The sequence below is a fragment of the Indicator indicator genome, chromosome 13 (assembly GCF_027791375.1).
Source record: "Indicator indicator isolate 239-I01 chromosome 13, UM_Iind_1.1, whole genome shotgun sequence".
Lineage (NCBI taxonomy): Eukaryota > Metazoa > Chordata > Aves > Piciformes > Indicatoridae > Indicator > Indicator indicator.
Genome location: NC_072022.1, coordinates 28,658,504 through 28,670,931, shown reverse-complemented (window position 1 = coordinate 28,670,931; position 12,428 = coordinate 28,658,504). Strand labels below are relative to the sequence as shown.

Sequence of the window (12,428 nt, the reverse complement as noted above, 5' to 3'; positions counted from 1 at the left end):
GTTCGATATGTTTTAGCCAAGTGTTTTGCCTCCTTAGATTTTATCTGCACGCTCTCCCAGAGCTCCTGTCCTATCTTCTGCCAAACTTCCTGACTATAAGCATCTCTTGTAGAATTCAAATAACCCCTTCTTCGTGCCCAAGTAAGCAGTTCCATTAACGCGGGCTTCGGCAAATTAGTTTCCCTTTCTTCAGCCAGCCTTAACAGGCTACCTACTATGGCTTCTTCTACGACTGATACAGTCGACCCCGTCCTGCTCTTTTCTTTTCCTCCTGACTCACCGGTCAGCCGTGCACGAATCCGCCTTTCTTCGGGCGCCCAGCTTTCCTCTCCGCTGGCAGCAGGATCCTCGCCGCTCCGCAGCTCTGATGTCTCCGTCCCCAATCAGTATCATGTCGGGGTCACCAAATGCCGCGGGCCATACAGGCGAGCAGGGAGAACGACACATCAATGTGATGCAAGTTCAAATCCCACTTTACTGAACCATCGGTAGTTGCTTATATAGGCCAAACTTTTCCGCTCCACCCTCACGCCGTGCACATGCGTCCTTTCCAGGAAGCCGATTGGTTAGCATAGTCACATTGTTTACACCTGCTTTCCCACCTACATCGTACAATGTTGCGAATGCCCCAACACCATGCCTTGGTCCAAAGTCCCTCTCCAGCTCTCCTGTGTCCCCTTTTAAATCCTGGAAGGCTGCTCTGAGGTCTCCCTGGAGCTTTCTCTAGGCTGATCAATCTCAACTCTCTCAGCCTGGCCTCATAGCAGAGAGCTTCCAGCCCTGCCAGCATTGCTGTGGCCTCCTCTGGCCCTGCTCCACCAGGTCCCTGTCTGTGCTGGGGACTCCAGAGCTGCCCCAGCACTGCAGGGAGGGTCTGAGCAGAGCACAGCAGAGGGGCAGAATCCCCTCCCTGCCCCTGCTGTTGGCTTGTGGTGAGCTTCTCACCAGCCAGCAGCCCCAAGCCCTTCTTCTCAGCACTGCTCTCCCTCCATTTTCCACCCAGCCTGGAGCTGCTTGCCTCATACCCAGCACAATCCCCAAACCAAACCAATTGACAAACATCTTCTGCAGGTGTTTTCCTCCATTCCTCCTGCTCATATCCTTTCCTCATCCTCCTCCCCTGTCTCCAAGAGACTAAGAAGTGACACTACTTGAGAAAGGAAAATAAATTCCAAGCTGTCCTGATGCCTGCTGAGTTGTTGCAATGAATTCTGTTCCTTGTAAAGCAGGAGGAAGGTACTCTGTAGATCCTACTATTTAGGTGGCTGAAAGACAGATGTGTGTGAAAGCAAACCAACAAATAAGTAAAGTGCAGCTCTGAACACACAGGCATGCTCCAGGTTCCCTCCACACTGATTCAGAACATCACTAATTACCATGAGGAACTGGAACAGTGCATTTGACATGGCAGTAAAGAGAGATTTTGCTGTAGGAAAAAGGAGTAATTCAGTGTTTAGATCATTAAAAGCAGTTTGAGACAAGTACAAGGCTCCAGTAATTAGTGCTGAGCCTTCTGTGACATCTGACAGCTCTTAGGTGAGCCACAAGGAACATCAAAGGATACTGGGAAGACCTGAGCAGGTGTGGAATTCTTTTGTGCTTATCACACTAAGGCAGCCCTCTTGTACCCTCAACTTCTTCCCCTAGCAGCAGATAAAGGTTTCCTGTGCCCCACATTTATCCCTCCCTGCCAAGAACAAGGGACACAGACCCCTGGGGTTTGCTGTACTCTTTTTCTAAAAGAAAAAGAAGTCTGATCTGGTTTTAGGCATTTACTGACCCAAGGCTTAAGAATCTGTTTCACTGGAGGAAAGCTCACACCCTAATTAGAGCCAGCAGAGTCTATATTTGAAACTAACTGGCAGTGTGTGAGCACTGAGGAAGGAATCTGACAGTTACCCTTTTGACTGGGAGGTGACAGCCTGTGTTTCAGCTCTGCTTATTAAGCTCTAACTATCTAGGTTTGAACAAGCCCCACCACAGCTGGCTGAGTTCCACAAGTCCTTGTAATCTGTCTTTGTCTTCCAACAGTTCTTTTAACAATCAGATGTGACTTATGAAAGCAAGAGAACACTCAGCTGCAGTGCAGGGAGAGGAACCAATGTAGATCCCTTCTAAATACAGCACCTAGATAAGCTTTAGCTACAGAAGCATAAAATAGAATCACCCTGCGTGCCCAGAGAGCTGAGAAGGTCCTTTAAGTAAAACAGATCATTGCCAGCTTCTCACTTCCCAGGAGTGTGAAGTGTTGCATCCATTTCCCTCATCTTGAATTCTTAAACACAGAGGAAACAGCTCTGGAGCCCTCAACATGGGAGGGATGTGGACCTGATGGAGCAGGTCCAGAGAAGGGCCACAGAGAGTACAGGGGAAGAAGTAAGAGGGCCAGAAATCCAAGCAGAGCCTGGGCTGCAGCAAGAGAAGTGTGGCCAGCAGGGCCAGGGAGGGGATTCTCCCCCTCTGCTCCACTCTGCTGAGACCACACCTGGAGCTCTGTGTCCAGTTCTGGAGCCTCTGTTCCAGGAAGGATCTGGAGGGGCTGGAAGGTGTCCAGAGAAAGGCCACAAGGATGAGCAGAGGGCTGGAGCTGCTCTGCTATGGAGACAGACAGAGAGTTGGGGTTGTACAGGCTGGAGAGGAGAAGGCTCCCAAGAGACTTTCTGGTGGCCTTCCAGGATCTGAAGGGGGCTACAAGAAAGCTGGGGAGGGACTTTTGAGGGTGTTGGGTAGTGATAGGACTTGGGGGGAATGAAAAAAACTAGAAATGGGGAGATTCAGATTGGATGTGAGGAAGAAATTCTTCCCCATGAAGGTGGTGAGAGACTGGCACAGGTTGCCCAGGGAGGTGGTGGAAGCCTCATCCCTGGAGGTTTTTGCAGCCAGGCTGGAGGTGGCTGTGAGCAACCTGCTGTGGTGTGAGGTGTCCCTGCCCATGGCAGGGGGGTTGGGACTGGCTGAGCCTTGAGCTCCCTTCCAACCCTGACAGTTCTGTGATTCTGTCACTCACATGAGGCTCGATGAGGCCCTGGCCACCCTGCTCCAGGGCAGATGTCCCTGCTGAGTGCAGGAGGTCAGACTGGATGACCTTTGGAGGTCCCTTCCGGCCTGGACCATTCTATGATTTTACTGAGTGAAGACACAACCTGACCAAGGTGGCAAAGGCTGAGGCAAGCTTCTGCTTCCAGAGTGTGACAGGAGTGGGAAGGTGAAGGCAGCTCTGCCCCTGCAGCGTGTGCAGGCAGCGAGGCTGAGGTGCATCAGCACTTACCCTGCCGCCCCCGCGGAGGGCCAGCTGCGTGTCTGGGCCTGCCCTCCACTCTGCTCTGCTCTCCACACCACCTGGCAGGCTGAGGAATGGATCCCGCCCAAACGGATCGGAGAAGCTCCTCATCATCTGCCTCATGTGCTCATGGTGGGCAGCAAAGGGGTCCCTGAAAGGCGTAACACACACACACAGAGCCATCAGGGCTTGCTGCAGGCTCTGTCGGATGCCTCTGAACTGCTTACAGCTCCCTTTCCTTTTTGCATCATTCCCCAGGGTTCTTTAGTCCAATTCCTCACCTGACTGAGGCCCAACTGAGCAATTTCACTTTTCCTCACAAACTCTCACTCCTTTCCCTTTCCTTCCCATCTCTCAGCTCACAGAATCACTGGATCAGTGGATGTTAGGGGTTGGAAAAGACCTCCAGAGATCACCAAGTCCAATCCCCCTGCCAGAGCAGGACCCTAGAAGCTGTTTCCCTTTTTTCCTTTGAGCTGCCTCCCTTGCTCTGCCACACTCTTGGGTGTCCAAATTGCTTTTCCTCTCTCCTCCTCTTTCCCATCAGCATTCCATCCTTGCAGCCATCCTTCCCTTCAGCCTCTTTACTATCTGCCATAAAATGAACCTAGATTTTATTTAGCTCTGCTTCTACCTCCAACCCCTGATATGAAGAGAATTATTTCCCCCCCTCCCCTGCTTTTGTCACTGTCATCTTCCAAAGCTCAGCCCAGCCAGCACTCACTGAATTCACAGTGCCCTACTAAACTCCCCCCTCCACCTCTCAAATTTATTTTGCTGGCTGTTGCCATTCCACTTTTCACCCCCTTTGACCCAAACTCAAGCCAGCTTTTTTACTTCAGTCACCCACTGCTGCATCTTTGCTCTCCTTTTCCTCCCCCTCCACAAACCATGTTCCTTTTTCTTTGCTTAGGAAGGAGTCTCACTGCTGGTTTGCTTTCCTCTTGGCTTTCCCCCCCTCTTCTGTCATATCTGCCCCCAAAGCCTCACACAACTCAACCACTAAGTCCCAAAGCTTGGCTTGCACATAAAACATTGCTCAAGTTGCTCCCTGTTACGACTTGCTTCTTTCTAATCTCTAATTTGGACAAGAACTGAAGATTTTTGAGGCCAAGAGAGGAGCAAAAGATGGGTTTGGCAGAGCACAACATAGAATCAGCCCTACTGCCTGCAGGGCAAGGCTACAAACTCCTCCTTCATCCCCCAACCAGGTTCCATTTCCCCTTCACCCCCCCCAGCCAGGCTCCATTTCCCCTTCACCCCCCCAACCAGGCTCCATTTCCCCCTTCACCCCCCCAGCCAGGCTCCATTTCCCCTTCACCCCCCCAGCCAGGCTCCATTTCCCCTTCACCCCCCCAGCCAGGCTCCATTTCCCCCTTCACCCCCCCAACCAGGCTCCATTTCCCCCTTCAGCCCCCAACCAGGCTCCATTTCCCCCTTCACCCCCAGCCAGGCTCCATTTCCCCCTTCACCCCCAACCTGGCTCCATTTCCCCCTTCACCCCCGCAACCAGGCTTCATTTCCCCCTTCACCCCCGCAACCTGGCTCCATTTCCCCCTTCACCCCCCCAGCCAGGCTCCATTTCCCCCTTCAGTCCCCCCAACCAGTCTCCATTTCCCCCTTCAGCCCCAACCTGGCTCCATTTCCCCCTTCACCCCCCCAGCCAGGCTCCATTTCCCCCTTCACCCCCACAGCCAGGCTCAATTTCCCCCTTCAGCCCCCAGCCAGGCTCAATTTCCCCCTTCTCCCCCCCAGCCAGGCTCCATTTCCCCCTTCACCCCCCCAACCAGGCTCCATTTCCCCCTTCAGCCCCAACCTGGCTCCATTTCCCCCTTCTCCCCCCCAGCCAGGCTCCATTTCCCCCTTCTCCTCCCCAGCCAGGCTCCATTTCCCCCTTCACCCCCAACCAGGCTCCATTTCCCCCTTCAGCCCCCAACCAGGCTCCATTTCCCCCTTCACCCCCAACCAGGCTCCATTTCCCCTTTCTGCCCCCAGCCAGGCTCCATTTCCCCTTTCTGCCCTTCCAGCCAGGCTCCATTTCCCCTTTCTCCCCCGCAGCCAGGCTCCATTTCCCCTTTCTCCCCCGCAGCCAGGCTCCATTTCCCCTTTCTGCCCCCAGCCAGGCTCCATTTCCGCCTTCAGCCCCCAGCCAGGCTCCATTTCCCCTTTCTGCCCCCAGCTAGGCTCCATTTCCACCTTCAGCCCCCAGCCAGGCTCCATTTCCCCCTTCAGGCCCAACCAGGCTCCATTTCCCCCTTCTCCCCCCCAGCCAGGCTCCATTTCCCCCTTCACCCCCCCAGCCAGGCTCCATTTCCCCCTTCACCCCCACAGCCAGGCTCCATTTCCCCCTTCACCCCCCCAACCAGGCTCCATTTCCCTCTTCACCCCCAGCCAGGCTCCATTTCCCCCTTCACCCCCACCAGCCAGGCTCCATTTCCCCCTTCACCCCCCCAACCAGGCTCCATTTCCCCCTTCAGCCCCCAGCCAGGCTCCATTTCCCCCTTCGCCCCCCCAGCCAGGCTCCATTTCCCCCTTCAGCCCCCAGCCAGGCTCCATTTCCCCCTCCTCCCCCCCAGCCAGGCTCCATTTCCCCCTTCACCCCCACCAGCCAGGCTCCATTTCCCCCTTCTCCCCCCCAGCCAGGCTCCATTTCCCCCTTCACCCCCACCAGCCAGGCTCCATTTCCCCCTTCACCCCCCCAACCAGGCTCCATTTCCCCCTTCAGCCCCCAGCCAGGCTCCATTTCCCCCTTCGCCCCCCCAGCCAGGCTCCATTTCCCCCTTCAGCCCCCAGCCAGGCTCCATTTCCCCCTCCTCCCCCCCAGCCAGGCTCCATTTCCCCCTTCACCCCCAACCAGGCTCCATTTCCCCCTTCACCCCCAACCAGGCTCCATTTCCCCCTTCCCCCCCCCCAGCCAGGCTCCATTTCCCCCTTCTCCCCCCCAGCCAGGCTCCATTTCCCCCTTCTCCTCCCCAACCAGGCTCCATTTCCCCCTTCTCCCCCCCAGCCAGGTTCCATTTCCCCCTTCTCCCCCCCAGCCAAGCTCCATTTCCCCCTTCACCCCCAACCAGGCTCCATTTCCCCCTTCAGCCCCCCAGCCAGGCTCCATTTCCCCCTTCACCCCCCAGCCAGGCTCCATTTCCCCCTTCACCCCCCCAGCCAGGCTCCTTTTCCCTTTTCCCCCGCAACCAGGCTCCATTTCCTCCTTCACCCCCCAGCCAGGCTGCATTTCCCCCTTCAGCCCCCAGCCAGGCTCCATTTCCCCCTTCTTCCCGCCAACCTGGATCCATTTCCCCCTTCCCCCAACCCCATTTCTTCACCATCTCCATTCCAGCTCCCCCCTTTGCTATCCCTGCTTCAAACCACTTCATTGAGCTCAGCACTCCTCTCCCTGGGATGCTTCCTTACATTTCGGAGCACTCATCTTTCTTCCCATCACTTTTGTGGCACTCCCCAGGCACCTCACACCTCTCCAGGACACCTCAGCTCTGTCCACAACATCCCAAGCCCTCACACTGACTTCTTCTTGAAAGCCTCCTAACAGCTTTGCTCCTCCTCACCCCTTATCTCCAGTCCTGCAAAAACTGGTTTTATAGATTCAGAGATTCACAGAATGGGTTGGGTTGGAAGGGACCTTAAGGATCATCCCCTGCCATGGGCAGGGACACCTCCCCCCAGCCCAGCTTGCTCAAGGCCTCATCCACCCTGGCCCTGAACACCTCCAGGGAGAAGGCACCCACAGCCTCCCTGGGAAACCTGTGCCAGGGTCTCCCCACCCTCACCCTCAAGAATTTCCTCCTCATCTCCAGTCTCACTCTGCCCATGGCCATTTGGACCTCCTTGCTTTGTCCTTTCCTGTGCCCAAGCTGTGTGCATTAAGCGAGAAGGAAAGGAGGTTGCACCCCCGTGCTGGATTCAGCTCCACACCTGGGGTTTTCACACACTATCCCTTTAAGCCACGTAGCTACTGCACCCCCTCCAGCTCCAACAGACCTTTCCAGTTCAGAACCAGCTCTCCAGTCACTGGGCAGGTCCTAATCTGCCCCCCTCACATGACTGCTGCTTAACATCTGTCCCAAGGCGATAAGCAGCTCTCGTGCGCAGCAAGAGGATGAAGAGCAGATGGAAAAAGGCTGAGCAGGAGCCAGGCTGAGCAGGAGCCAGGCTGAGGGCCACCACACGCAGCATGGCCATACCTCAGCCTATTTTGACACCACAAGCCTCAAACAGGTTTGGTGACCCTGCTTTGGATTAGATGATTTCCAGAGGTCCCTTCCAATCCCTGACATGCTATGGTTCTACAAACTGTACTGCAGCAGTGACTCTGCATCACAAAACTTCTTGTTCCCAGCTCAACTTCTTGAGTGTCTTTTAAGTCATCCTAACTCAAGAGAGCAAGATAGCTACTGTGGAGTGACAGATTTAGGGGCTGAACTAAAGCCTCCCACTTGCCCAAGGACATCTCAGTTCCTGAGAACTGCTGGTGTCAAGCCCTGGAGGGAATACTGCAATGCTGCTGTGCTCTGGAGTAGGCCAAACCAGAAATTACATGGGAAAAGCAAGCTTCCAAGGAATTACACCACCACCTAAAATATGTAGTCAGAGAAGCTGTCTGGAAGGCTTCCAAGGATTTAAACCTACCACCTTGATGGCTCTGATGGCTGAAACTCAACCCAGAACCACATAATGCCAGAATGGCTCAGGTTGGAAGGGACCTCAGAGATCATCTACTCTAACCCCCTGCCGTGGGCAGGGACACCTCTCAACTGGACTCAGCTGCTCAAGGCTCATCCAGCCTGGCCTTCAACACCCCCAGGCAGGAGGCAGCCACAGCCTCCCTGGGCAGCCTGTGCCAGACTCTCACCAACCCCACACTGCAGAACTTCTTCCTCAGCTCCACTCTAACCCTGCTCTGCCTCAGCTCCAAACCATTGCCCCTTGGCCTGTCTCAGATACCCTCAGCAAAAGTCTCTCTGCAGCCTTCCTGCAGGATCCTTTCAGGTCCTGGCAGGCAGCTCTGAGGTCCCCCTGGAGCCTTCTCCTCTCCAGGCTGCACACACCCAGCTCCCTCAGCCTGGCCTCACAGCAGAGCTGCTCCAGTCCTTGGGGCATCCTTGTGGCCTCCTCTGGACTTTCTCCAGCAGCTCTGGGTCCTTCTCATGCTAGGGCACCAGAATATATATAAAGTCCAAGTCTCCCTAGTAGAGGATGCAGAGCTTCAATTCCTTGTTCAAACCACAGATCTACAGAAGAACAAGGGTAGAATACTCTGATTTGAGCACACCACACTTAAAACCTGACCTTTTTTAGGGGAAAAATGAAGATTCTTTTGCTGACGAGGACACAATTTCTGCACACTTTGCACTCTCATAGCATAAAAACCATGAGGAAGTAGAAAGGGAGTTGAGTTTTGCACACAGAATGTGTGCCCTTCACGTGCTGAGCACCATAAATTATTCACAAAGTAAAGTGCTGGAGAAAATGGTTGACTCATTTGCTGCCCCACTACTCTGCAGCAACACAACCTGACCTTCAGCTGCTTGCAAGGATGAATAAAGGGAACACAAATGTATTCAGCCTCAGCTTCACACTCTCAAACCAGATTTACATCTCAAACATCTACTGCATGGAGCAAGAGACACTCAAAAGAGCTGATGCTGGTAACACACCAGTGAGGATTTTCATCTCACTTGGTGAGGTTTTTGTGTAATTCAGGCTTAAGCTCCAAAGCTGAATGCTCTGTGCTGCAGCTGGAACACTTTCAGGTGTTACAAGCCCAATGTCACTCCTAGCTCAGCCTGGGTTTCTGTTCAGTTGCAAAGCAGCATCCTTGAGCAATAAAAGTTTATTCTTTTGGGCAGCCTACTTTGCATTAAGATTAATTGATTTCTTTTTTCTCACCGGGGCAGTTATGCAAGGCTGAAGTTGCAGCCTCCCACTGGAGATAACACCTGGGAACAAGAAAATAAAAGCTGTGTGTTGGGGAATTCAAACCAGAGCCAACTGCACTTGGCAGAGGAGACAACTCTGCTTCTGGCCAGGCTGTTTGGGATGGAGCTGAGCAGCACTTTTCCTGCCCAGCTGACTGACTGCTGTTTCCCCAAGACAGCTGCTCACACGTGGAGGCATCTTTCATTTCAGTCAGGCACTATTTCCAGTTCAGCAGTAAGAAGCTCTCCTTGTGAGGCAACAGAAGCTCATTATTACACTTCTTTGGAAGCAGGTCTTATCTGAAGTAATAAGCTCTTCTCCTTAGCTGTATGCAAAACAGATTTACAAGGCTGGTGCCAAGGAAATGAATCTCTAGATCAGGCTCTCTCCATCTCTTTCACACACACACCCTTCCTCTATCTTCTCTACCTTTTCTTTTTCTTCCCTTGGTATCAGCAGCCACAATACAAATTAATAGGTAAAACGAATAAAGAAGAGGAAAGCAAGCTACAAATTACTACAAACAAGACTTCATTTCCATTTTTCTTTTAACTCATGGAATTGCTTTGGTTGGAAAAGCTCTCCGAGTCCAACCGTTAGCGAACTCTGCCAAGGCTGGGGCTAACCCTGGCCCTCAGCACCACATCTGCACAGCTTTGAAACACCTCCAGGGATGGGCATTCAGCCACCTCCCTGGGCAGCCTGGGCCAGTGTTTGAGAACCCTTTCAGGGAAGAGGTTTCTTCTAATCTCCAACCTAAACCTCCTCTGGTGCAACTTAAGGACATTTCCTCTTGTCCTATCACTTGTTCCTTGGGAGCAGAGCCCAACCCTGACCTGGCTCCAGCCTCCTCTCAGGAGCTGCAGAGAGCAATGAGGTCTCCCTCAGCCTCCTCTTCTCCAGGCTGCACACCCCCAGCTCCCTCAGCTGCTCCTCCCCAGCCCTGTTCTCCAGACCCTGCCCCAGCTTTGTTGCCCTACCCTGGACCTGCTCAGGCAGAAGATTTGCACAGTGAAGCTTTCTGTCTAGCCCACCCTGCACAGAACCTGAAGAGTTGCTCTACCACTGCAGCCATTCCTAGAATCCCAGCAGACTAATCCACCTCCCACTGCTAGCGACGTGCAGCTAAGCAGCAGATCCTCCTTTCAGAGGCACAAGGGCCACCTCAGCTAGAATGTCCTGTAACTAAGAGATCCAAGTCAACAAACCCACATCACAGGACCTGATGCCTTTCCCTTCCTCATCCACCTACCACCTTCATTTACCCCTTACCTTTGCCTGTAATTAAGTTCCACATAGTTATGTACCACATCTCCAAAAAAAAAACCAAACAAATTAAATGGATTCAGGCTCCTTTGAGTTGCCTGATCCCATTTTTAGCTGTCATACACGCTGGGGCCAGACTGGATGCTGCAGCAGCTTGGGCTTATCCCAGCATTCTTAAGGGGATTTCAGATGTTTCTCTACTTGCATTTAGGCTTCAGTAGCAAGGATTCCCAGGGGAATAAATTGGTTTCCAAGCCAAACACACAAATACGCTCTGCCCCAAGCATTACCATTCGTGGTGTAGAAATTAACAAGCTCACATTTGCTGAGCTACAGCATCACTCAGGAAATACACTCAGGAAATCAGGACAAGGAACCAGTTTGCCTCTACTGATCTGACACACACTGAGTTTAATGTAAGAACATTTGGTTATCTGCAGTACAAGCATCAACAGCAGTTAGAGGAGGGGGAAAAAAACAACAAAGCTGACCCAAATAAAGGTAGAACATCTAGCACCCGTCTGCTTTATAAGAAAAAGCAGAATCAAGGAACTCAAACCAATGAAGGTGAAGATTTCTTAGTCAACATCACTATGGACTCCTAAAAGTCTTCTCCAGCCTAAATGCCTCCGAATCTATGCTCTTAAGGGCTTCACTGCGCTCCGAGACAGTAAAGATCACAAACGTGACCCAGGAGGGGGTAAGAGACAAGACTCTGCGGTTTAAAATCTCTGGCAACAACCTCAGCCCCTCCGCAGCTTCCAAGGACGCTCCTCACCTCCGCTCCTTTCGGGTGCGCAGCCGAGCACGGCTGGGACCCACACCTGGGACCCCCTCCTGCCACAGCAGATGCCCCTCGCCCCGCCAGAGCCCCTCCTCGCTACCTCGGACCCCCTCCTGGCGACCTTAGATCCACTCCTATCACCTCGGATTCTCGCCTACCACCTCGGATCCCTTCCTGCCACATCATATGCCCCTCGCCCCGCCAGAGCCCCTCCTCGCCACCTCGGACCCCCTCCTACCACATCAGATGCCCCTCGCCCTGTCAGATCCCCTCCTGGCGACCTCAGACCCACTCCTGTCACTCGGATTCCCTCCTGCCACCTCAGATGCCCCTCGCCGCGTCAAATCCCCTCCCAGCCACCTCGGACCCCTCCTGGCGACATCGGAGCCCCTCCTCACCACCCTCCCATCCCTTCCTCGCCCTCTCGGACTCCCGCACGGCCATCCCCCGGCAGACACACCCCACCCCCGCAGCTGAGGCGGGTACGCGGGTACCGGGAGGCCCACGGACGAGCCCCTCACCGGAAGAAGGGATCGTCCTCGAAGCAGCGCCCCAGACTCCCGAACATGGCTGCGGCTGCCGGAGCTCTGAGTGCCGCCAGCCCCTGCCGGCGTCGCCCGCTGGCCGTGCCGCCTGGCAGCGCCGCTGATTGGCAGCTGCCGCTGTGACGTACGAGGGGGCGGGGCGCAACGAGCGCTGCCGTTGCCGTGGTAACCGCGGCCGCTGCGCGGCCCAGCTCCGGAAGGTTCGGGCCCGGGGCCCAGCGCCGGGCCCGGCAGGGAGCAGCTCTGCGTTGGGTCATCCCTTCGCTGTTCCTCGGGCTGGCTGCCCCGAAACTCCCTTATTACCCGAAGAGGCCGTGGGGTGCCGCTCGGCACGGTTCGGCTTGGCTCGGTTGGTTGGGGTGCGGGCCCTGGCGTTAGCGGTCGGTACTGTCAGCACGGCCCAGGCCGCTGCGCCGTTTTTAGTCGTTTTAGACTTAATTTTAATGTTTCCAGAAGGTGGCAGTAAAGCTAAGCGGCAGCTGGGACTGCGGCTCCGTTCCCGGCTGAGCAGGAGCCGTCGGGCTGCGCGCTGGCACCGCCGTGGGAAGCATCGCGGGCCGGAGCCGAAAGCAGCCCTAAAGAGCTGTTCCGGCGAAACGGAGCGACGAGGTCGGGGTGGAGC

General features: G+C 54.6%; 1 protein-coding gene across 9 annotated transcripts in view; it reads right to left on the bottom strand.

The window, feature by feature from the left end:
• The window catches only part of MLF1 (myeloid leukemia factor 1), a 29,556-nt gene extending 17,704 nt beyond the window's left edge, over window positions 1-11,852 (bottom strand). For 5 of the 9 annotated variants that reach the window (XM_054385888.1, XM_054385889.1, XM_054385890.1 and 2 more), the window contains exons 1-2: window positions 11,783-11,852; window positions 3,269-3,431 (exon numbers count right to left, since the gene is read on the bottom strand). In XM_054385888.1, coding sequence (XP_054241863.1) covers window positions 3,269-3,431; window positions 11,783-11,829 — 210 coding nt within the window. In that variant the 5' untranslated portion in view covers window positions 11,830-11,852. The other 4 variants (XM_054385896.1, XM_054385893.1, XM_054385892.1 and 1 more) reach the window with 4 other exon arrangements.
• Window positions 11,853-12,428: the final 576 nt, after the last annotated feature.